The sequence below is a fragment of the Felis catus genome, chromosome C1 (assembly GCF_018350175.1).
Source record: "Felis catus isolate Fca126 chromosome C1, F.catus_Fca126_mat1.0, whole genome shotgun sequence".
In the NCBI taxonomy this organism is placed as follows: domain Eukaryota; kingdom Metazoa; phylum Chordata; class Mammalia; order Carnivora; family Felidae; genus Felis; species Felis catus.
Window position 1 is genome coordinate 202237156 of NC_058375.1, and position 22361 is coordinate 202259516.

The following is a 22361-nucleotide window of genomic DNA, read 5'->3' on the forward strand; positions in this document are numbered from 1 at the left end:
TCTTCTGCCCCCAAGAAGGGCTTACATTTAATCTGAAGTGCTGATTTCTGGATTCTAAGTAGTAACAGTCTAAGACGCCTCCATGAAATAGGACTTGTGCAAAGGCCCAGAGCCCTGAGAAAGCATGATAGTCATGAAACTGGAAGAAGCGGAGATGGGGTAAGGAGGGGTGAGAAATGGGTCAGCTCATAAGAGACTTCCACGCAGAGATGAAAGGAGTTAAGACTTCATCTTGGGTCTTAACCAAGCTAGAGCCTAGGTTCCATGCACCCTGAAATTTTAAAGATTTCCTGAAAAATACAAGCTCTTCACATTAAATCTAAAGAAACTAATATGCATTAGTCCTTAATCCTAAAATGTAATCTGGTTCTCTCATGCTTTGCAGTTCGTTGTCTGTTTAGTCTCAGATACACTTTTATTGCATATGTGGTTCCAAAACAAGAGAAAGGAAAAGGGATTAAGAATGCTCTCATCACATTTTGAAGATCCGACTTGTTAAATACTCTGTGATCTCTCCTTTTTGGGTCCAGATCGCATTGATAGCAGCCAGCACTTGTAATATTTCATATTAGGTGTTTATTTTTAGCTATCTGCCAGTCACACCCCACGGGGCCAACCTCATCGCATGAGTCGCCACTCGTCTTACATCAGATTCTCTTCTGGTTGCTTTGTGCTTCTTCCCGGCAGGAGTTCAAAGAAGGACGCAGAGCCAGCCACACAGCCCCACAGGTCCTCTTTAGCCACAGGGAACCACCTCTGGAGCTGAAAGATACCGACGCTGCCGTGGGTGACAACATTGGCTATATTACCTTCGGTAAGCAGGGTGGGATGCTGAGGTTGGGAGCCTTTGATGCATTCACACCGCAGGATGCCAAAACCCAGACAGACCTTTGTTAAAATGTAAAAGGGGCGAAAGCAGGCGTACCACGTCGTTCTTGGCCATTGCTGTGGCTGCAGGAAGGTGTACCGTAATCATTTTCTTTTCTTCCTGTTGGTGTCAAGTGTTGTGAGTTGGGACCACACAAGCATTGCTGAGTAGCCGACTGGGAGTTCTCAGTCGTTTGGCATTTCTAAGCCAGAACTCCAGCCTGGCTGGAGTTCACTTACTCCACTGAAGAAATTTAAGCCTTCCCTTCTCACAGTCGCTCTAGATCAGTGAGCCGGCTCATTATTGTAGCTGATAGTGCGGAATAACAGCTCATTCACTGCACCTGATGCCACTAAAATGTTGCCTTTTATGAAGTTTAAGTCCCCTCCGTACTGAAGGTGTACCCGTTTATTGGTGATGAGCCCACTCATGTACCATATTTCATTAAAACCGAGCTCCGCTTTTTTTCATGTTACTGTCTTTGAGGTTGGGATGCAGCTTGGAGTTCGTGCATGCCACACAGTTTAGTTGGCAGCCTTTCTCTTTATGGTGTATAAACTGAGGGTAGACTTAAAATTGTTGGCATCTTAGATTCTGTGCCCTGTAGTGTTACTACCTCTTGTTTTGCTATTTGTTTCTTTTCAAGGTAAATTGACACAGAGGGCCTACCCTTTCTTATGAGGCATTCCTTTGCATTCTACCAAAACCTCATACTTGGAGGATTTTATTGCTCCCAAGACCACGGAGTAGAGTAGGTGGAAGAGATGGAGAGAATTCTGGGAAGCCAAAGGGAGGGGTGCAGAGGGCGAGGCTTCAGCTTATAGTGCCGAGGGAGGGGCTTTCCTCATCTCCTAGCCGAAACAACTTCTACTGCTACTGCCGTGCCCATCGAGAGGGTTGAGGCCCTTAGGGCTTCATGTCTAGTTTTCACCACAGGACCACAGAATCTTCTCTGGAAACGAGGTCCTTTGGGCTCACTGTGCCGCAGCACCCGGGGACGTAGGACAGGCAGGCTTTGTTTGCTGATCATGATCACTTAAGGTGAAGTGTTTTCTCTAAAGTACCCCCCAGATTGCCTGTAGTATCACCTAAAGAGGCTGCCGTGCTGCAGAGGCAGGAGCCAGCAGGTGGGGACAGGTGGGGACAGATTCCAGAATGCACAGCCACAGAATGGGATCCAGACCTGGAGTGATGCCCGGGACCAAACGCTTTTCTGGGGAGCCCTGGTTTTCTACCATTGACTTCCGCCATTTTTCTTGACTTCCGGCATTTGCACTCACTGGTACCTGTCCTGGTTGTGGTATTTATCCTTTCCTCGTCTGAAGGAGGAGGATACAAGTGCGTTGCACTAGGCAGGGAGAGGCTGGAGCCATCTGTAGGCTCTGACCTTCTATCTCTTTGGCCTTGCTGTTACACCCGGACGCCTTGTTTGTGCCCCCACCCACAGTGCTGTTTCCTCGCCACACCAATGCCAACGCTCGAGACAACACCATCAACCTGATCCACACGTTCCGGGACTATCTGCACTACCACATCAAGTGCTCTAAGGTGAGAAGGGACCACGGCACCTTGGCTCCTATGCACCGGGTCGTTCTCTCCACCAAAGTTAATAACATAAAAAATCATTTCTGTGTGGGGCACACCTGGCTGGCTCAGTCGACAGAACACATGACTCTTGATCTTGAGGTCGTGAGTTCGAGCACCATGCTGGGTGTAGAGTTTACTTAAAAAAAAAAAAAAAAAAGTCATTCCTGGAGTCCAGCCTGTTGCTATGAACCCTGATGGTCCTAGAGACTTTAAGATATCATGGCCTTTCTTCCATCTCTTCCCCATAGTAAAGAGATGAATCTCTGTCTCCAGGAAGAGTTGCTCTCCTGCTTCCCCGCATGACCTTATGTCACTCGTGAGGCATATGTTCCCAAACCTTCCTGATAACTTCTACTGAAAGCAAAGCTGTCTTTCTAGAACACAACTGCTTCAGTATCCATTGTGTTTGTTTCCAGGCCTATATTCACACACGTATGCGGGCAAAAACATCTGACTTCCTCAAGGTGCTGAACCGTGCACGCCCAGATGCCGAGAAAAAAGAAATGAAAACAATCACGTGAGTAGGGCAGCCTCCCAGCAGGACCGCCATCCTCTCCTAATCTCACCGAGAGGGAAATGGTGTTAGAGACCTGGTGCTCCAGGTGTCTGGGCAGCAGCTACATGTGAAGCAGGCAGGATGGGGGCCTGTAGCCACCTGACTGACTAAAGATGCAGTGGACAGGTTTTCACTTCTGACGGGGCTGGGCTGCGTTCCCTTGTTTCCACATCTTTGTGAGCTAGGAGAATGGCAGCTAGGGGACGCACAGAGGGACCTTTTTACTGAGATAGCTGTGTTCTCCTTGGGCAGTCTTGTCCTGTCAAGGTCTGCCTGGAGAAATGGAGAGATTTGCTTAAGGACATTGAGTTGAGTGAATAGGTCTGGGGCCGCCCACTCAGTGTTTTGATCCCCTGGTCTGCTTCTCAGCAGGAATTTTGCATGAAGACGAAGTTGTCTCTGAGATGGAAATGTGGACTGGCGCTCCAGTGTTGGCCCTGCGTGCAGGAGAGTCAGTGTGCCCTAGAGCCTAGCTAGAGATTGAGGTCTTTGGGCAAAATGTCAAGTCTTAGTTCCCCTTCTGCTGAAGCTTAGGTGATCCTGTTCTCAAGATAAGGTAACAGGTGCTCATCTGCCAACCTTTGTGCCCGTTCAACGCAAGTCTGGAGGCGAATGAAGCTTCCGCGTACCCCTCGCAGCCAGTGCATTTGCCGACACCTGGTTCTCTTGGGGGTGACCTTTGGCAGGTGTGGTGTGCATAGGACCCCAGGTCCCCTCCCCTGACATGTGAGGCCTCTCCTGCCAGACTAGTATCTGCTGCCACTTGACAGGATGAGAGAGGTGCCTGACTCTTGGTACCTGAGCAGAGGATTTCCAGTCTCCAATACAGGCAGTTGAAGTCATTCCTGACTTCTTTAGGCAAAGGCTTAGGGGCTGCCCATCTCATGAAATTGGTACCAAAGGCCTCTCTTCTGTAATAGCTCTGCACCTCCTGCCCAGAGCCTAAGGAGGGGTGTTCAACCTATAGCTGGATCCTCTGCTTCCAGAGAGGCGTCCAGATGCTCTGGTTACAAAATGGCAGCATTATGCCTTCTACCCTGCAGCTTCACGGCAGGGCCTAAAATGGGCAAAGCAAATCCAGTGGGGAGGGTATGTGTCCTGGAACACACATACTCTTGCTGCCCCTCCAGATTCCTGCCTCCCTCCTGGGGTTTACAAGTTCCCCTGCCCGCTCCCCCCCCCCCCCCCACTTTCCATGGGACTACTCTTCTCACCAGGCACCACTTTGGTGACCTCAAGTGTGAGGCAGCTGATTCTGTGCCGTTTTCAGGGCCAGTGGAGAGACTAAACCGGCAGCTAGGCACAACGGAGGGGAGGCTGGGCTCTGTAACTAGTCAGTCATGGGGCTGCCTGCGCCATCTTCGGCCCAGTAACCTCTTGTCTGGTCAGAAGAGCCCACCAAAGCAGCCACTGCCCAGTGTCTCCCCACAGGGATTCTCCCCTCCCCTCCCCTCTGACCCCACTGGCAGGTGGCCTTGCGGTCGCCACAGAGCAAGTGCACCTGTCTTGGGCTGGGGCAGGGGCAGCTCCAAGTTATCTGTGAGTCTCCTTCCCGGGACACACGAAGAGCAGCTTTGCCTTTTCCTGTCCTGTGATCTCTCTCGAGCAGAGATGGGCCTCAGAAAGGGGAGGGGGAGGCTAACAACCGCATCCAGGCTGAAAACCAGATCGTGTTAGTAAGGATGAGTAGAAGAAGCCAGGACCCTCACACACAGCAGAGAAGGAGGGTTTGCATGGAACAGGATGGCAGGCCTGGCTCAGAAGCCAACTGTACGTGTCCATGCCCCGCGGTGCTCTCTGCCAGAATCGAACACTCATGAGCTTTGCACGGCGGGGGGAGACGGGGGCTGATAAAGTATGGTTTCATTTTGGGGTAAGATGTTCAAGGCAGGAAATATTAGCCCCCATATCTTTGCCCCAGTTTTCCATTGTTCTCAACCCCAGCTTCCAGGCTGCTTTACCAAATAACTTCTGTCTTTGGGAACCAGCCTGTTCCCAAAGCTGGCCCTTCAGAGAAATACCAGGTGGGACAGAACAGAGCACCAGGACTCAGGAGCCTAACGTCAGGCGAGTGTTCTGTAACCCTGGGGTGTGGCCCCACATGGCAGCACAAAGTGCCTGTACTTGGAAAGTTTGAGCATCTTGCTCCCATGGTGAAAAATGTAAGGGACTGCTGTCCGCGAGCCCGAAAAGGTACAAGCTGTGCAGGAGGAGCCTGAGCTCTCGACCAAGAAGAGGGTTGAGCCCAGTGTGAGATTCAGGTTGGTCTAGGCCGTCCAGAAATTGTGGGCAAGGGATCCTCCCATCTCACTTGGTACATTTAATGCCCTTGTGGGCTTGGCGCAGATGCTACCCGGGACCCCAGAGTATTCAGCACGAAGAGCTGACGAAACTCTCTGAGCTGGGTCTTGTTCCGGGCCTAGAGGTCCTACGTCCTCTCTCTGGGATGTCATCCCTAGTCCAGGAGTGTGGGGTGGCAGGAAAGGGGACCCAGAAACCCTCACACTTCTCTCTGCTTTTGAAGGGGGAAGACGTTTTCATCCCGCTAACTCTTGGGAACGGGAAGAGGAGGCAGCTGGCAACTGAAGGCTGGAACACTTGCTACTGGATAATCGTAGCTTTTACCGTTGCACCTCTTCAGGTTCTTAAGGGATTCTCCGTTTTGGTTCCATTTTGTACACGTTTGGAAAATAATCTGCAGAAACGAGCTGTGCTTGCAAGGACTTCATAGTTCTCAAGAATTAAAAAAGAAAAAAAAAAGAATTCCACTTGATCAACTTAATTCCTTTTCTTTATCTTCCCTCCCTCACTCTCCTTGCCTTCCCCCGTTTTCCAAGCTGTTTCGCTTTGCAATATGTTACTGGTAATGAGTTGCAGGATAATGCAATCTTAACTTGTTTTCTCCTAAGTATTTGAGTTCAAAACTCCTGTATCTAAAGAAATACGGTTGGGGTCATTAATAAAGAAAATCTTTCTATCTTACGTGAGAATTTGCTGGGTTTCTAGACTGAGTCCAAAAGAGAGAGGAGGGTACACGTGGCACTACCCTTGAGCCTACAAACCCAATCTGGAAAACCTTACTTTCAGGAGTGCCTTGGCCCGCCTTAGAGGAGAGAGAGAATGGCTGGCTATTGAGCTCTTGGTTGGCATTTCTGAATAAACTTGAACCTGTTTCCTGTATAGCTTTGTTACTAAGTCTGTCTGGCTGTGGCCAAGAAGCTACTGGGCCAGGGACAGTTACATTAAAGTGTTTCTGGCTTACTCTTATCATGAGTAATGCACAGCATTCCCAGAATGTGTTCCATGGCCTGTGTTCTTCTGCAGGACATTGATGGGTGTCAAGGTGTGGACCTAATGCAGACCAACTGGCCACCGTTTCTCTTCTCACACAACAACCCAAAAGACGGGCCCTCCACAAAATTCACTTTGGGAGATGCTCACCTAACAGTAGAGAGCCTAGCAAAGTATGCTGATCCCCAAAATAAAATCAGTTCAGAAAGCTTGCTTGGTAAAGAATTATCAGGAGAATTTTCTGAGTACCTGAAATGATCTGAGGGCCAGCCAAATGGTTTCTAGCTTTTTGCTTTCCCTTCTAACTTGTCTCCACCTAGTGCGGTACATTTCAAACTGGTTTGAGACCCATTAATGAATTGTGAACTCCTAACTTTTTTATTTCCTAGATGGGCTTGAGATCATTGTAGTTTCATATGCAGTTACAAGAAGCAATACAGAAATCCTGTATACACTTCACCCAGCTCCCCCTAGTGGCAACATCTCGTAGGACTGTAGCACGGTGTCCCCACCAGGACGAGGTCATAGACACAGTCCCGGCCATTCTCATGCACATGCACACGTGTGTATATGTGTGCCTTGTGTGTTTCTGTGTGTGCCTCTCATGTGTGTAACTTCATCACCAGCGTTTTTAATGGGATGGCATGGATCGGAGTGCACGACATTTCTTAAGGGTAAGTACTGACTTTGGGTTGTGTTTAGTTGTATACACGAAAAACGTCCTCTTAACTGTGGTCACAGTCAAGAAATCTGAAAGCTACGTGTCATTCAGTCATCTGGACTTCACTGAATCAGGACTCCTAGCTCAGGACGTAGCTAAGTGCCCATCCCAACAAATGTGGGCCCTGCGGAGTGCTGGCCCTGGTGGGACGGGGCCCTTGTCACCTGTTTCTGGTGGGCGGAACACCTATTGACTGCAGCAGCAGCCCTCTTACGGTCAACTGGCACTTAGTTGCCATCAGTTCCCTTTGGTCTCCTTGGAAGGTAAGACTGTCTCAACAGGCTAAAGACCCAAGCCTGGGTCTGCTCTGGGGGCTGTTTTGAGTTCAAGCAATGCTACCCCCTTTTGGAGATCACCTAAAATCACCAGTGTCTGTGGCTTTTAGGGAGCCATGGAGAATCTGGTTTAACCCTAACAGGAAGGACCAGGGTTTCTTCTGCCCGTAGACCTGACTTAGGGTTTTCTGGGGCCAAGATCCTGGCCAGGATTATGCCCGGTGGCTCCCAAGGGCTCGTTTGCTCTTGTCTACAGGGAGTGAAGTTTTGACAGCGGCTTCTGGAGGCCAGCCAGGGTCCAGGAAACCCCAGTGCCCTGTCACTTCCATTCATCCAGTTAGTACCCCCAGCCCTCGCATACTGCATCCACCCAGTCCCAGGCACTGAGGATCAGCAAAGAGCTTCAAATATCCCAAGGGATAGAGTGAACGGAGGAGGTCCAGGAGGATTCCCTGGTGGGATTTGGCCCCTTGACCTAGGCTCTACCTGAGGGAAAGAACGAGGACCACGAAGAGGGCTCTCCAGCCTGCAGCTGGAATGAAGCATCTGGAAACCACCTGTACCAGAGCCCTCCTGTAGGCCTAGGGGAGGCTGGGGATGAGTCCGGGCCAGAGATTGATGGGGAAGCTGAGAAGGACTGGATGGTCCAGTAAGGAAGAGAGAGGGCTGAGTGGGGACAGAACCCAGGCTTCCCAGCTCCCATGGCCTAAGATGTCCCCTCCATACGTCATCCCACACACAATGTTTAGACAAAGCAGCAGAGAAGAAACACAGACATCCTGGATCTCGTAGGGAGGAGGCCATGGCTGGGAACAGAAAGATGTCTGTTTATTCCTGGCAATCCAGTATTTGAGGGGCCCCACACCCACTTCTGCCCAGGCCCCAGGCTGAACTCTCCCAGAGCCTCTGACTTCTGCTCGACCAGATAGCGTGGGTCTGAGGGCCAGCTGCTGTTAGCCAGTCTCCGGCAGCCAGCTCCCTTGAGGATGGGTTTGAGGCTGGATGCTTTCCTCCTCCCACTTTTTGTCCCAACAGAAGTTCTGCTCCCCAGGTCCCCCCAACCACTGTGCAGGATTGGCAGAGCTAGACCCCTCGGCCCCCAGCCTTCAGCCCAGGTCTACCCCACCACCACCCCCGCCGAGGGCACAGAAGTCCCCTGGCTCAGTCTACCTGGGCTCTTGAGCACAGAAGTCTTTGTCCTCATGGCTCATCTCCAGCTTTCTCACGGTTTCATCCTGCTCCCTCCCACTTCAGGCCTCAAGGGGGTGTAACTGGCTTCTCTCCAGCACCCCAAGACCTCATCTGATACAAGTGAAAATTGGAGCATCATGCCTCTTGTCTTCCTAGCCTTGAACTTGCCCTTCCTCTCCGGTACCTGGAGCAAAAGCACCCTTCCCTTCTTGCTTTTCGCGAGCTGTCTTTCTGCCTTTCTCTACAGAGTTCTTTCTTAGAGGATACAGGTGGCTGGAGGAAGGGACATGCAGAGAAGGGCAGAAATCCTAAGATGTTAATAGCAGCTGCTTTTCATTGCTTGTTGGTGTGCCTAGTGCTTCATCCTCATCACACATTATCTCGGTTAGTCTCACAATAGGTGAACACAATATATTCTACAGATGAGGAAACTAAGACAAAAGAGCTTTAGTACTTTGCCCAAGTTCACACAAATTAAGAAAAAAAAAAAAAAAAGGATCCCAGCCAGGATTCTGGGATTCAAACCCAGGCTTTCTGATGCCAACACTAGCTCATGCCTCTTAATCATCGTGGAGGTGGAAGGAAATGAATCATTTGTTGAGACCCTCACCCCCACCCCACATTAAGTGTCAGGCACTGTAATATATGCAGCCACACATGTTGCTCTGTGATATTCCTCACAGCAGCCCAGAGAAGTGGTTTTACTTTGTTCCCATTTTACAGATGGGAAAATTGAGGCCCCGGGGTAGCTTGCCCAGTGTCACACCCCCAGAGCCATTTTTACCTCATAGCCCAGAACTTGACTCAAAGTAGTTAAGAAAAGTGTAGGCTGACCCCAGGTTCTAGAAGGCAAGGCTGGCTTTTATAAGCTGAAAGGGATCGGATGAGAGCAAAGTTCCAAACACCCCTGCCACTGCCACCATCAGACATGGAGCTGGAAGTGCTGTCAGCCGGATGGCCACTCCAGGGGGTTAAAAATGTAAATGTATTGGGGCTCCTGGGTGGCTCGGTCGGTTAAGTGTCCAGCTCCAGTTCGGGTCATGATCTCACAGTTCATGAGTTCGAACCCCGCGTTGGGTTCTGTGCTGCCCCCGCGTTGGGTTCTGTGCTGCCAGCTCAGAGTCTGGAGCCTGCTTTGGATTCTGTGTCTCCCTCCCTCTCTGCCCCTCCCCCACTCACGCTCTTTCTCAAAAATAAATAAACGTTTAAAAAATAAAATAAAAATGTAAATGTACTAGCTGGGACAGGAAGTGGGGGATGGACAATGCCATTTTTATTCATTAACTGGGATGCATTTCTCAGATTAGCTAGGCTAGCGGATGATGGCTCCAAGTTGGGTGACCTGAGGTAGAAGATGGCTGGCGGCTGGAGAGGGGGCACGCTGGCACAGGACAGGGAGAGGGCACTGGACTCAGAGGGGAAGGCCTCGCAGTCAGCAGCTCTGGGTGTGCCGGGTCCCACCCCCAAGGGCGGGGCCGGGCTGAGCCCCACCAGCCCCGGCTCCATCCCTCCAGAACCCAGGCAGGGGCAGAGCCTGGGCAGCAGAGAGCCCGGGGCCCTGCTGTCCCCAGGTTGTGGAGGCACCATGCCCTCACCGGCCGGGACACCAGACAGCGCCAGAAGCCCTGCGGGCCTGCCTGCAGCAGCTCCCTGACACTCTGAGGAAAGCCCAGACCGGGCCAGCAACACCTGTCCCCAACAGCCATGTGAGTAGCTGCTCCCCTCCCCTCCCCCTGCCCCCATCCAGCGCCCAGCCTCTTCTGGACACCTCAGCCCCCGATCCTCAGAGGCCATTGCACTTGGCCAAAGCCACCAGAGCCTCCAGGGGGTGCAGGTCATGGGGCCAGCACTCTGCTGGGAAGGTGGCCCTGGGGCTGTCCCTGCCTTTCTCGCTGCACTGGTGGAGGAGGGGTGGGGACTCACGCCAGGGGCGTCCTTGGGAGCCGGAGCTCCAGAGTCCAGGTTGGAAGGACCGGACCCTGAGGTCTCGTGGAGTTTCATAGAGTTGGTGGCGTGGGGACAAAGGGAACAGAAACCAAAGGGCCTGCTAGAGAGGGAAGGATGTCCTGGGTAGAGAAAAGGGGTAGGGGTGGGGGAGGTTGAGGAAGAGGAAACAGGCTGAGGGGAGGGGAAAGGGGCAGCAGCCTGGTGGGGCTTGGCAGGCCTAGGGGGACTGGGAAGAGGAGTAAGGCAGCATCTCCTGAGCTCAGGGTGGTGGTGGTGCCCTTGGTTCCTATGACCTGGGGGTGGGGGCAGCTGGGAATCCTTTCCGTGTTGACTTAATCCTAGCAACAGCAGCTGCTCCCCGGTTGACAGCAGCAGGAGCTCCCCCGGGGCCAGGACCCTTCTTCCTCCCCATGATGTGGCCCCAGCAGCCGGGGTGTCGGAGGGGGGCCGAGAACACAGAGCCAAGAAAGGGAAGGAGAAGGACAGATCAGAGTCACAGAACGGCCAGGCCCTGCCCCGCGGCTCCCCCTGCCCCTCCTCTGGGCTCAGCTTCAGCTCCCCGAGGCATGGCGGGGTGTCCTCCTTGCTGCTGGCATCTTCACTCTCCCTCCTCTCCTCCTCCAGTTCCAGGAAGGGCCCTGTTGCTAGTGTGGTGCGGATGAGTCAAGTTTATGGGCTGGAAGTCCTACCCGGAGGCTGCTCATTGAGCTGTAACCAGCTACAAAGATGGCCGAGGGGCAGGGCAGGCGATGCAAGGGACAGAGCACCCCGCTTGCTGCTGCCACCCGTGACCCTGGCCTGTCACTAACTCCAGTGTTCAGCGAGCCCTGCCTTTGCCTCCGCCTCTGCCTCACTCCTGCCCCCGCCCCGCAACCCTCAGCAACCCACCCTCTCCTAATACTCTGGTGCCAACCAGGCTGTGAGCATCTAGGGACAGGGACCCCTCTCCTTTATCTTAGCACCCACCCCTAGCCCTGGCCCCAGCCCAGCCTGAAAGGGGCTCTCAACTGTTGGCCGGCCAGAAGACCACTACAAGCCAGCCAGACCTCCCTGTTGGCTAATTTAGAGGTCTTGCCTTGTGGATCCAGAGATGCTTCGGGGCTCTGGGGCTGGGTGGGTTGGCTTTTCAGTCTAACCGGAGGCATAGACACAGCTGCCCCGAGGGGGTCAGACGGAAAGTAGCCATGGCCAACACGGCAGGATGGGGAGCTGGTCAGCTCCAGCTGGTGCTACCCTGCAGGACATACTTGTTGCTGGACAGGAGTTTTGAAGAGAAGCCAGAAGTAAGAATTTTTATCTAACTTTTTAATCAGCCACTGATGGAAAAAAAAAAAAAATGTGTATCAGCAAACAAGATAAGACCCGCAGTCTGTGGGTGTGCAACCTCTGGTTGCATGTGCAGCGCCCCCTAATTTTGGCTGCCGTCTTCCATCCAGGCATGCTGGCGGCTGCTCCAGGCCTCCCCCGTCCCCAGGCCCAAGATGACACCCAACAGCACCAGGGAGGTGCCCAGCCCCATCCCCGTGGGGGCCTTGGGGCTCTCCCTGGCCCTGGCAAGCCTCATCGTCGCTGCTAACCTGCTCCTGGCCTTGGGCATCGCCAGGGACCGGCACCTGCGCAGCCCACCCTCTGGCTGCTTCTTCCTGAGCCTGCTGCTGGCCGGGCTGCTCACCGGGCTGGCGCTGCCCGCGCTGCCCGGCCTCTGGAGCCAGAGCCGCCGGGGCTACTGGTCATGCCTCTTCCTCTACTTGGCGCCCAACTTCTCCTTCCTCTCCCTGCTCGCCAACCTCCTGCTGGTGCACGGCGAACGCTACATGGCGGTGCTGCGGCCCCTGCGGCCCCACGGGAGCACGCGGCTGGCCCTGCTCCTCACCTGGGCTGGCCCCCTGCTCTTTGCCAGCCTGCCTGCTCTGGGCTGGAACCACTGGGCCCCCGGCGCCAACTGCAGCTCCCAGGCTGTCTTCCCAGCCCCCTACCTCTACCTCGAAGTCTACGGGCTCCTGCTGCCTGCCGTGGGGGCTGCCGCCCTTCTCTGCGCCCGCGTGTTGGCCACCGCCCACCGCCAGCTGCAGGACATCCGCCGCCTGGAGCGGGCAGTGTGCCGCGGCGCGCCCTCAGCCCTGGCCCGGGCCCTTACCTGGAGGCAGGCGAGGGCGCAGGCCGGGGCCACGCTGCTCTTCGGGCTGTGCTGGGGGCCCTACGTGGCCACCCTGCTCCTCTCGGTCCTGGCCTACGAGCAGCGCCCGCCGCTGGGGCCCGGAACTCTGTTGTCCCTCATCTCGCTGGGCAGCGCCAGTGCGGCGGCCGTGCCCGTGGCCATGGGGCTGGGTGACCAGCGCTACACGGCCCCCTGGAGGGCGGCCGCCCAGAGGTGGCTTCGGGTGCTGCGGGGAAGAGCCTCCCAGGGCGGCCCCGGCCCCGGCACTGCCTACCACACCAGCAGCCAAAGCAGCGTGGACCTCGACTTGAACTAGGGGAAGGGCCTCCGCTCGCTCCTACGAGAAGCAGCCGTCCATCTCGGCCACCGCACCTATCTCCTCTCATCTCCTCTCTGTCCCCACGCCTCTGGATCAGACACCTGCCCTGATCTGACCCCACCCTGACGGAATAAAGCTCCTTCCACCCGGTTTATGGTTATCTCATTCCACATCTCAGAAAAGGAGGCAGGTGGGACAGCAGCAGAAAAACTGAAGCCATGCGTGCATCGAGGGAGACTGCAACCGAGTCACCCGGAGGGGAGCACGCGCCACCGCCTGAGAGGCTGGGCTGAGATACCTCGAAATCTAGCAGATTGTGCAGCGCATCTCACCCTGACAGGCCCCTGACCGGTTCCTCATTTGCAGGCGCCACAAAATCCACACACACACGCCATCTCTGGGAAGTATATTTTATTTACATTTTTAAAATCTGTAACTAATATCTCTTCCTCCTTTCCACCCCCCGAGACTTGGGAAGGGAAAGAACGGGGACCTCAGAGACCTACTCCCCACGTCCAAACACACACCCCCGTGGCTCACACCAGCAAATGAAAGTGAAAGAGAAAGAGGCCTGACCCCCCTCTGAAGGGTCCGCAGGTCTGGGCGAGGGTAGGGGGGCCAAGGGGTGGGTCTCTTAAGAGAGGGGACAGGGGGGCAAGTCAGTTTGAAGGGGTTGGAAAGTAGTCCGAGGCCCCCCCTCCTCTTCCCTCGTACCCTACCACCTCTGCTGGTGGGGTTCTCCCTTCACCCCTCAACACCAGACACACAGCAGAGGCTGCAGCCATTAGCGGTCAGGTCTCTGGACACAAAATACTTTTGCTTTGTGGTCTCCTGACGTAGTCACCACCAGGGAGGCATCTCTGTGGACAGAAAGCACAGGTCGATGGGACGGAGTGACCTGGGGCCCAGCCCCAAGCCTGCTACCCAGAGGTCCTCGGCTGGTCTCCTCCAGTGCATCCTCAATTCTAGATCAGTAGTGCCTGGCGCTGGGCTGCTGGGCACACATCGACTGAATACACTTGGATCAGTAAGGGTCAGCCCCTTACTGTATCCAAGAATACACTTGGATCAGCCATCAGTAAGGGGATCAGAAAAGAGCCGCAGCAGCGAGGGAGACGATCCCTGCCCCTCAGCCCCGGAACCGAGACGTGAGGCCCCGGGTACGTCACTGTCAACCCAAAGTGACAACTCCCTCAGGCTGCCCAGCACTTCTGCCTCACAAGCCACCACCGGGCCTTGGCTCCCAGCTTCCCTCAGGAATCCCCTCCCGCACCCCAAGGACCCTATGGCCCCCCATGTGCTATTCCCACCTTCCGAGTACACAAGGAGACTCTAGCCCTTGCCCAATTCACTTACTTGCTGAGGGCAAAGTCCAGGATCTCGGCCGTGTGGCCCCGGTAGTCAGTAAGCAAGCGGCCGGTCCGAGCGTCCCAGAGGCGCACGATGCCGTCCAGGCTGCAAGTGTAAACCACGGCGGTGCCTGCCTCCCACAGCAGTTGCACGATGCCCGACTACGCCAGGGTACGACAGAGACACAGCGGAAGTCAGGGGCGGGAAAGCTGACAGGCGTGTGCCCCCACCCGCCTCACGGAGGGAGGAGGGGAGGAGAGAGCCACAGCCATAGCTGCGGGCGGCCTGTACCTGGTGCTGACACTGGTGCCTGAGAGTCTGTGTAGACAAGTCATAGATGGCCAAGGTCCCGTCCAGGTAGCCAACAGCTGCAAGAGGCATCCTGGGCAGAGAAGAGAACCACGAAGGCTCGCAGAGGGACCTGGACTCGCGCACTCTTCACTCCTCCCCGGTTCCCCGGCCCAGGCACCTCTCGCCAAGCCCCCTTCTCCCCAGCTGCCTTTGGCTCCAGGCCGAGGCCTTTCTCTCACTCACACGCTGCAGAAGCCCAAGGACTCCACGGAATTGGACTCGCTCTCCTCCCCTTCTCCCACGCTGGGCTGGGAGGCCACGGTTTCAGGTCTGAAAACACCCACTACCTGTAAGTCACGGGACAGAATCAGAGGATCGGAGGAAGGCTGATTGGAAGGCGGAAAGGCAACGGGAAAGGGGCCGAGAGAATAATCAGAGAGGAAGAGGAAGACACAGAAAGCAGAGCCTAACAGCCAGGCTCCAGGTTGCACTCACCTTGCCGGTAGTGGCACTGACCAGCTTGGCCTGGCAGTCCACAGAGCCAGTTAGGATCAGGCTGCCGTCCTGGTTGGTGGCGACACAGGTCAGAGGGCCCTGGTGACCCTCAGTCCCTAGGATGGAGCAGATGGCTAAGTCAGGCTTTCTCCTGGCCCCTGAGTCCTGCCCTAGGCCTTCTCCACAGAGGCCCAGTTAACCCTTCCCCTGCCTTGGATGCTTTTATTTACTTATTTATTTTAATATTTATTCATTTTTGAGAGCGACAGAGACAGCGCAAGTGGAAGGAGGGGCAGAGAGAGAGGGAGACACAGAATCCGAAGCAGGCTCCAGGCTCTGAGCTGTCTGCACAGAGCCCGACGTGCGGCTCGAACTCACAGACCGTGAGATCATGACCTGAGACAAAGCCGGACGCTTAACCGACTGAGCCACCCAGGCGCCCCTTGGATACCTTTTAATACATGGATTGGGCTTCCCTGCTTCAGGTCCCAGATCCTGATGGTGCCATCTTCATAGCCGACCACAGCTCTCTTCCCTGGAGGGCCACAGGCACAGATGGAGAGAGAAAGCACCCTCAGGCACAGCCAGCAAGGGGGGGCGGGGAGATGAGAAAGTAAGGGAACAGATGCTGCCCCAGGGACTAGTGGAGAAAACCGAGTTCAGGGTAGGAAAAGGGAAGCGGTCCTGCTCTGGGGCCTGGGTCCCTGCTCCAGACAGCAGGCCTTGGAGTCTGCAGGCCACGGCTTGGGAAGGAGCCCAGGAAGGTGAGTAAACCTGGATCCCACCTCTCCGCACCCAAGACTCACCATCAGGGAGGACTCGGCCACAGGTAGCTGGGCAGTTGGGACCTTGGAAGGTCTTGCAGTCACCGTTTGGGACCTTCCACATCCAGGCGTTGCCATCAGCTGTGCCCGCCAGTAGGACAGGTGCCCGAGGGTGCCATTCCATCCACTGGACAGAGAGGAAATCACCCTGTCGCCCCATTCCACCCAGGAGCCTGTCCTATAAGCTCCACCCAAGCTGCCCCTGCTTCCAAGGTCAGCACGGACGGCACAGGGAACAGACACAGACGCCCTTGCTCAAGGCACCCTGGGAGCGCACTGGCTTATAGCTGGCTTGGTCTGGTAAAAGCCAGACCGGACCCCCAAGTTCTCACTCTCTTCCCAAGGCCCCACGTAGCTGAACACCACTCTGATGATCTCACCTCCAGATCTCCTGCTTCAAAGGACCAGACCTCCTCCTTGGTGTCCACCTGCCACACTTTCAAGAGGCCACTCATGTCCCCTGTGGCCACTAGGCTAGAGTCGTGGCTGAAACCAGCACAAGTAACCGAGTCTTTATGGCCTGCAAGGGAAAGTAGGCAGAAAGAGAGGAAAACATCAGGGTTCCCAGGTGTCTCGCCCCCAGAAAGGACCAGCTCGGTAGAAAAGAAGAGTGAGTCTCACCACCCCACCATAACGGGTGATCAAACTCACTGCCACTCCAGGAGTCGATACCCCCAGATCTCCTCAGGGGCGAACGCTGGCTTCCCACTCAACCATGCCTAGCCCGGCCTATGTCCTGCCCACACTGTCCACTCCACACCTCTGCCCAAAATACCCACTCCTCCTCTCTGCCTAACTATTCTCACACCAGGGCGCCTGGGTGGCTCAGTCGGTTGAGCGTCTGATTCTTGGTTTCAGCTCAGGTCATGATCTCACAGTTTTGTGGGTTCGAGCCCCGCGTCTGACTCTGCGCAGGCAGCACAGAGCCTGCTCAGGATTCTCTCTCTCCCAATCTCTCTGTCCCTCCGCTGTGCACGCTGTCTCTGTCTCTCTCTCAAAATAAATAAACTTTAAAAAAGTTCTTAAATAAAACAGATAAAGAAATAAATATTCCCACACCAGTGCTACCTCCTCCCAGACCTTTCCCACCCTCCTCTGGCCAACAGTGGCTCCCTCCCCGGTGCCCAAGACAGACAAAGTTACTCTGCTTTGAGAGCCTCAGGCCCAGCACAGAGCTGGCACAAAGTGGGGCTCACTAAATGGCTACTGGGTGCACAACCACTGCAGGCTAGCCCCCTAAGACCGCTACAGGAACACGACCTCACCCGTGCCCCTCACCTGCACACTCAAAGAGAAGCTCCCCATCACTGAGCCTCCACACGAAAGCTTTGTCATCTTCACCCCCTGTCACCGCCAAGGTGTTGGTCTTAGGGTCCAGGCTCACGCAAAACACGGATGCTGTCCCAAGAGATATTCCGTAAATGGACAGGGCTCCCCGCTAAGGTTCTGTCCTTCAGAACCTTCAGGAAGCCCACCCCGTTCCACCCAAAGCAGCATGTATTTCCTCCTGGAAATGAAGGGCGCATCCAAGTGCTTCGAAGCTTCAAACATCAGGTTGTTGGAGAAATCCCTCCGAAAGCTTGCCAAGCCCCAAGTCCCTCCCCAGGGCTGACCCCTTCACTACCCCAGACTCGTGCATAGACAAGAGGAGTGTACATGTGCAAGGCTTCCAGTTCTCCGCACGGGCTGCCACCAGGCTGAGCACAGAGTGGGACAGCACCGTGTGACTTACCTTATTAAGAGCTAATATTGGAAAAGATTATATAAAATGCGCTCAAAAAGGTACTATCGTCCCTAATTTACAACAGGGTAATTTTCTGAAAAGAAACTAAGACCCAGAGAGATTAATAAAGATCGTAAGTCAGTAAGCAGCCACAAGAGAATGGGAACCCAGGTGTCCCGGCTGGCTCAGGAGCCACGCTCTCTCCCATTCCACCACAGTGTGAGCTCCAGGCCCGTCTGTTTCCCCATCTCCACGTCCCTTCTAATGCTCCGTACACAGCAGGTGTCTGATGTTCAAATGCCCACCTGCACTGAGTTTCTGACGGATCTCCTCAGAGACCTACCTGAGTGCAATGCAAAGGTGACTTCGCTATCATCTGGGCCCTCCATGCTGCCGACCACCCCTTCCTGGGGTTCCAGAACCCAGCCCTCCTCGTTGCCCTCTTCCTCTTCTTCCTCTTCTTCAAAGTCCACATCTTCCATCTCTTGGGCCAGATCATCTGCTTCGGGGAGAGGGTTAAAAGATGGGGCTCGGCAGGCAGTAAGAAAGAGGGCAGGGGAGAGGTGTGGGGAGGCCTGACGCTGGCGTGCAGCAAGAGGGTCGGCTGAGGTCAGGCAGCCAGGGTGAAGCGGGGGCGAGAAGCGGCAGGGAGGAGGGGGCATCTGGGACGGAAGACAGGAGAGGTCTGAGGACCTGGGGTTGGCCAGAGACAGTGTAAGAAGGGAGGACCGAGGGGATGATGGGAAGGGGGTGTGTGAGGGGAAGGGCCAGAGGAGGCGTCAGGGGAACCCCCACCCCTGCCAGGCCTGAGAACTAAGTGTGGGGGTAGGGCAGGGGGGAAGGGCGAAGGAGGTCGGTAGGAATGACCGGTGGGGAGGGGAAGGGAGAGGGGGGAAGCAGGGGTCAGAGGCCAGGGGTGAGCGCCTCCTGTCCCACGGCCTGAGGAGCGGCAGTTCTCACCTGGGTCCGGCGGACCAGGATCCAGTTCTACCACCTCGATAATCTCCTCATCACCATGGAAGCTTAGGGTCTCCAGTGGAGGGGTGTCAGCAGCGGCCCCGCTCTCGGATTCGGACTCCATGCGGCGCAAGCGGCCGATCCACTTCTTTGGGCCCAAACGCCTCCCAGAGTCAGCTCTGCGCGACGACGCGGAACTCGAGCCCCTCCTCCCGGGAGGAAGTAGGCGTAAGCGACTCTCCGGCAGGAAGAGCGGCGGCCGTTAGGCCAATAGCGAAGGGGGCTGACTGGCTGACTCACCAATCACAGGGCAGAGTTGGGAGACGGGGACGGGGCGTGGCAGAGAGAATCCAAACTCCGCCCGGCCTGGCTCCGCCTCCAACAGGAGGGAAACAAGCGAGCGTGCGCGCCTCCGGGGTCTCCTGGGAAGAGTAGTTCTCCTGGGTCCCCTCGTGGGCTTCTGGGAGTTGTAGTTTCTGGTCTGTAGGCAGGACGGAAGGAGCGGGGGAGGCCCCTTACGCAAACTACAATTCCCGGCGGGGAGCGCGGTGAAGGGGGGTGGGATCTGAACATGGCGGCGGTGGTAGCTGCTACGGCGCTGAAGGGCCGGGGGGCGAGAAATGCCCGCGTCCTCCGGGGTAAGGAGAGGGACCCCGGGGAGGGCAGGACTGCAGGGGGTCCCCCTTTTTATACATCCCGACCAACGATAGCAGGAGGTCATGGCTGTCGGTTCCTGCCCGCACCCCTCTGCAGGATCATAAAGAGTCTGGGGGCTAAAAGATGCTCTCTAGAGGTCACCCAGTCCATCCCCCTGCCTTCAAGTTACACGACACCTCTAGGGTCATGCTGCGAGAGGGAGCTCCGAGGAAGCCTTTTAGACTCCCGCGCTCCAGGTGTTTCACACTCACCGCAGTGCAGAGGAAAGAGCCCTGGAATTCAGGAGGCTTGGGTTCTAGCCCCGGATAATTAGCAGTTTGACCTTGGGCGAAGCAGTTCATCTTTCGGGGCTTCGGTTTCCTCTTCTATAAAATGAGGGGATGGAGTAGACTACCTTTAAGCTCCCAGTGCTAACATTCTGCAGTTTGAAAACCTTTTTCTCGGATTTCCTTCATACGTCTTAATGTGAGTCCCACTGCAGTCCTTCGCATCCTGTCGTCTGAGCAGATGAGGAACAACGAAGCTCGTTCTCCTGGCACCAGGGTGATGAGCCCGCAGTGACGTGGAAGTGGCTTCCAAAGGTGCCACCTCGATGGCAATTTTCCCATTTCCCTTTGGATTCTCCCTGGCACTTGTTACTCCAAACTGCAGTCACTCCCCTTCCTCCCGCGGGCTTTCTTCTCCTCCTCTCTTACTGACCTTTCTTCCTTCCATCCACAGGGATCCTCTCAGGAGCCACAGCTAACAAGGCCTCCCAGAACAGGACCCGGGCGCTGCAAAGCCACAGCTCCCCAGAGTGCAAGGAGGAGCCTGAGCCCCTATCCCCTGAGCTGGAATACATTCCCAGAAAGAGGGGCAAGAACCCCATGAAAGCTGTGGGACTAGCCTGGTGAGTTTCAGTTAACTCTTTGCCCACCAGTGGGGAGTGGCACAGGGGAGGGCGGGACCCAGAAACTTCTCTTAAGTTTCAGGTGGTGAGTTGAATCCAAGGTTGTGGGGACAGAATTGCTTGGTGTGAGGACTGGAATCTCAGAGGAATGGGGCAGGGGAGTTGGGAAAGTATGTGGAATTGGAGAGACAGTGGGCTTTCTGTGTAGTAAGCCGAGCTAATCTGATGTGAATTTGGGCCCCTGGCCTCATTCTCTCTTTTGGGAGCTTGGGGTGAAACCCAGTTGAGATCTTTCATTGAGATCGTGTGAGATTACATTAGGTGTATAAGTAGCATCTACAAGGTGTTCAATACATCATTATTTGGATCTGACTCTGGCCTTAATACGTGTTGTTGGTCAATATTAAAAAGAAAGGAGAGGGGCGCCTGGGTGGCGCAGTCGGTTAAGCGTCCGACTTCAGCCAGGTCACGATCTCGCGGTCCGGGAGTTCGAGCCCCGCGTCAGGCTCTGGGCTGATGGCTCGGAGCCTGGAGCCTGTTTCCGATTCTGTGTCTCCCTCTCTCTCTGCCCCTCCCCCATTCATGCTCTGTCTCTCTCTGTCCCAAAAATAAATAAAAACGTTGAAAAAAAAAATTAAAAAAAAAAAAAGAAAGGAGAGAGACATTAACATATTTTTCCACACCTCAGGTGTGCCGGTACTTTACAGTGTAACGGTACTTTACAGTGTAACGTTTTAGCTTTTCTGAGATAAATGGTACATCCCCTAAATACAAAAAACAAAAAGCATTACAAAAATTACGTCTTGTTTCACAGGAGGGAACTGAGGCTCAGAGGTGGGATTCTCACCAGGTCTTGTGACTCCATGCCCTTTCCCCCACACCAAAGTGTCTCCCAAGTAGCGGTTACTGAGATTAAGAGGGGGAGCCTGGGAGGGGATGTGGGGCAGTTAAGGTAGAGGGAAACTTTGCCAACACTTGGAGAAGGAAAGAGGATGGGCTGTCTGGAGAACCTTGCAGAGTCAGTATGGCAGGATTGCGGGACTCGTGTTGAGGAGTGTCAAGCTATAGGGGAGAGGGATGGAAAGGTGGACAGAGACCCAACCACACTGGGCTTTTGGTGCTGTGCCTGGGAGTTTGGATTTGGCCAGAAAGTGACGGAGCGCTGTTACAGAGTCTTAAGCAGGGCAGCAGCAGGCTCTGATTTGCTTGGGACCCTCCAGCAGCCAGTGCAGAGGCTGCATAGACACAAGAGGTATTGCAGTGTGCGTGTCATCGATGAAGCTGGAATGAGATTCCCCCAGCTCCACTGGCTCAGGCCTGGCCCCTCCCCAAACCCCATGCACATCTCCCCACCCCTAGGGCCATCGGCTTCCCCTGTGGTGTCCTCCTCTTCATCCTCACCAAGCGGGAAGTGGACAAGGACCGTTTGAAGCAGATGAAGGCTCGGCAGAACATGCGGGCATCCAACACGGGCGAGTATGAGAGCCAGAGGTTCAGGGCCTCCTCCCAACATGCCCCGTCTCCTGAAGCCGGGTCGGGGGTGCAAGCCTGAGGAACACTGCAACCCTCCCCTAGACCGTATTGACTGTGGCCTCCAGAGCGCAAAGTCCTTTGGGTTTGGCCGTGATTCTGGTCCTTGCCTGTGAGGTCCACCAGAGGGCGCCTGATGCCCAGGCTGCTGCCAGCCCCTACCCCACCCCTCTGGAGAAGCCAGCCAAAGGCAAATAAAGTTATTAAGTGTTTTGAGCCGAAAGGAACCAGGACTGGGCTTGTGATTCCCTTGGGATGGGAGGGGCAGAGGGAGGGCTTGGTTACTCACATATGCTCCCTCTCACAGAAGCACTCAGTGTTCCCGGCTGGCTGGTTGGGGAAACCACAGAGACTTAAGTACAACAAGCCTAGGCTCAGGCCCTGGGGACCAGGCCCTCAGAGCTGTTGGCCCGGAGGGTGGAGTCCTACTGAGCCTCTAACAAAAAAAGAGAATCAAAAAGGGCATTCAGGGTGTGGGGGAAAAAACACGACTCCTCTTGGTCTAGTCCAAGTGACTCAGCCTCTCTGGGCCTCAGTTTCCTTGTTTGTGAGAGGGTTTGGACTAGTGGTTTCTAAGACGAGTTCTAAACTTGAACCTGTGGTGCATCTCCCCCCATCAGTGTGAAAATCACGTGTACACATACAGCTTTGTGAGTAAGAGAGTTCCTAGCTCTCGTGTGCTTTTGTGAAGGGTCCATGATGCAGAAAAGGTCACGTTACCACTCTCATTCA

The 22361-nt window shown here is 55.0% G+C and overlaps 4 protein-coding genes across 9 annotated transcripts in view; 3 read left to right on the forward strand and 1 right to left on the reverse strand.

Moving 5' to 3' along the window:
• ARPC2 (actin related protein 2/3 complex subunit 2) overlaps positions 1 to 5993 on the forward strand; it is a 29057-nt gene extending 23064 nt beyond the window's left edge. Inside the window, exons 8-11 of the mRNA XM_011285562.4 lie at positions 688 to 814; positions 2316 to 2416; positions 2872 to 2972; positions 5536 to 5993. Coding sequence (XP_011283864.1) covers positions 688 to 814; positions 2316 to 2416; positions 2872 to 2972; positions 5536 to 5560 — 354 coding nt within the window. The 3' untranslated portion in view covers positions 5561 to 5993. The remainder of the gene's footprint in view (positions 1 to 687; positions 815 to 2315; positions 2417 to 2871; positions 2973 to 5535) is intronic.
• Positions 5994 to 9719: 3726 nt separating this feature from the next.
• Positions 9720 to 13063, forward strand: GPBAR1 (G protein-coupled bile acid receptor 1). Its single transcript, XM_023259679.2, has 2 exons — positions 9720 to 10195; positions 11873 to 13063. Exon 2 carries the CDS (start codon positions 11918 to 11920, stop codon positions 12908 to 12910), a length of 993 nt encoding a protein of 330 aa, XP_023115447.2. The 5' UTR covers positions 9720 to 10195; positions 11873 to 11917; the 3' UTR covers positions 12911 to 13063.
• A 246-nt stretch (positions 13064 to 13309) lies between these two features.
• AAMP (angio associated migratory cell protein) lies at positions 13310 to 18765 on the reverse strand. 2 transcript variants are annotated; one of them, XM_006935549.5, is made up of 11 exons: positions 18557 to 18765; positions 17940 to 18098; positions 17152 to 17271; positions 16254 to 16393; positions 15856 to 16000; positions 15501 to 15584; positions 15050 to 15165; positions 14798 to 14901; positions 14555 to 14645; positions 14270 to 14424; positions 13310 to 13773 (listed from the first exon to the last, which is right to left on the reverse strand). In XM_006935549.5, exons 1-11 carry the CDS (start codon positions 18675 to 18677, stop codon positions 13698 to 13700), a joined length of 1311 nt encoding a protein of 436 aa, XP_006935611.1. In that variant the 5' UTR covers positions 18678 to 18765; the 3' UTR covers positions 13310 to 13697. The 2 variants fall into 2 exon arrangements, with proteins under 2 accessions (XP_006935611.1, XP_003991184.1); XM_003991135.6 differs by having other exon boundaries at positions 17940 to 18095; positions 18557 to 18764.
• A 149-nt stretch (positions 18766 to 18914) lies between these two features.
• PNKD (PNKD metallo-beta-lactamase domain containing) overlaps positions 18915 to 22361 on the forward strand; it is a 60573-nt gene continuing 57126 nt past the window's right edge. Inside the window, exons 1-3 of one of the 5 annotated variants that reach the window (XM_045034470.1) lie at positions 18915 to 19191; positions 19635 to 19791; positions 19931 to 20099. In XM_045034470.1, the coding sequence (XP_044890405.1) occupies positions 20077 to 20099 (23 nt within the window). In that variant the 5' untranslated portion in view covers positions 18915 to 19191; positions 19635 to 19791; positions 19931 to 20076. Of the gene's footprint in view, positions 19192 to 19634; positions 19792 to 19930; positions 20100 to 21458; positions 21857 to 22361 lie in introns of those variants that run through there. The other 4 variants (XM_006935550.5, XM_019838661.3, XM_019838663.3 and 1 more) reach the window with 4 other exon arrangements.

Excerpts from the sequence above, each read along its gene's own strand:
- GPBAR1 (XM_023259679.2), top strand. The coding sequence starts at position 11,918 with ATGACACCCAACAGCACCAGGGAGGTGCCCAGCCCCATCCCCGTGGGG.
- AAMP (XM_006935549.5), bottom strand. The coding sequence starts at position 18,677 with ATGGAGTCCGAATCCGAGAGCGGGGCCGCTGCTGACACCCCTCCACTG. Across the intron at positions 16,001-16,253 it reads TTGAAGCAGGAGATCTGGAG|TGGATGGAATGGCACCCTCG; the intron begins GTGAGATCATCA and ends CTCTCTGTCCAG. Across the intron at positions 14,425-14,554 it reads GGCACCAGTGTCAGCACCAG|TCGGGCATCGTGCAACTGCT; the intron begins GTACAGGCCGCC and ends ACCCTGGCGTAG.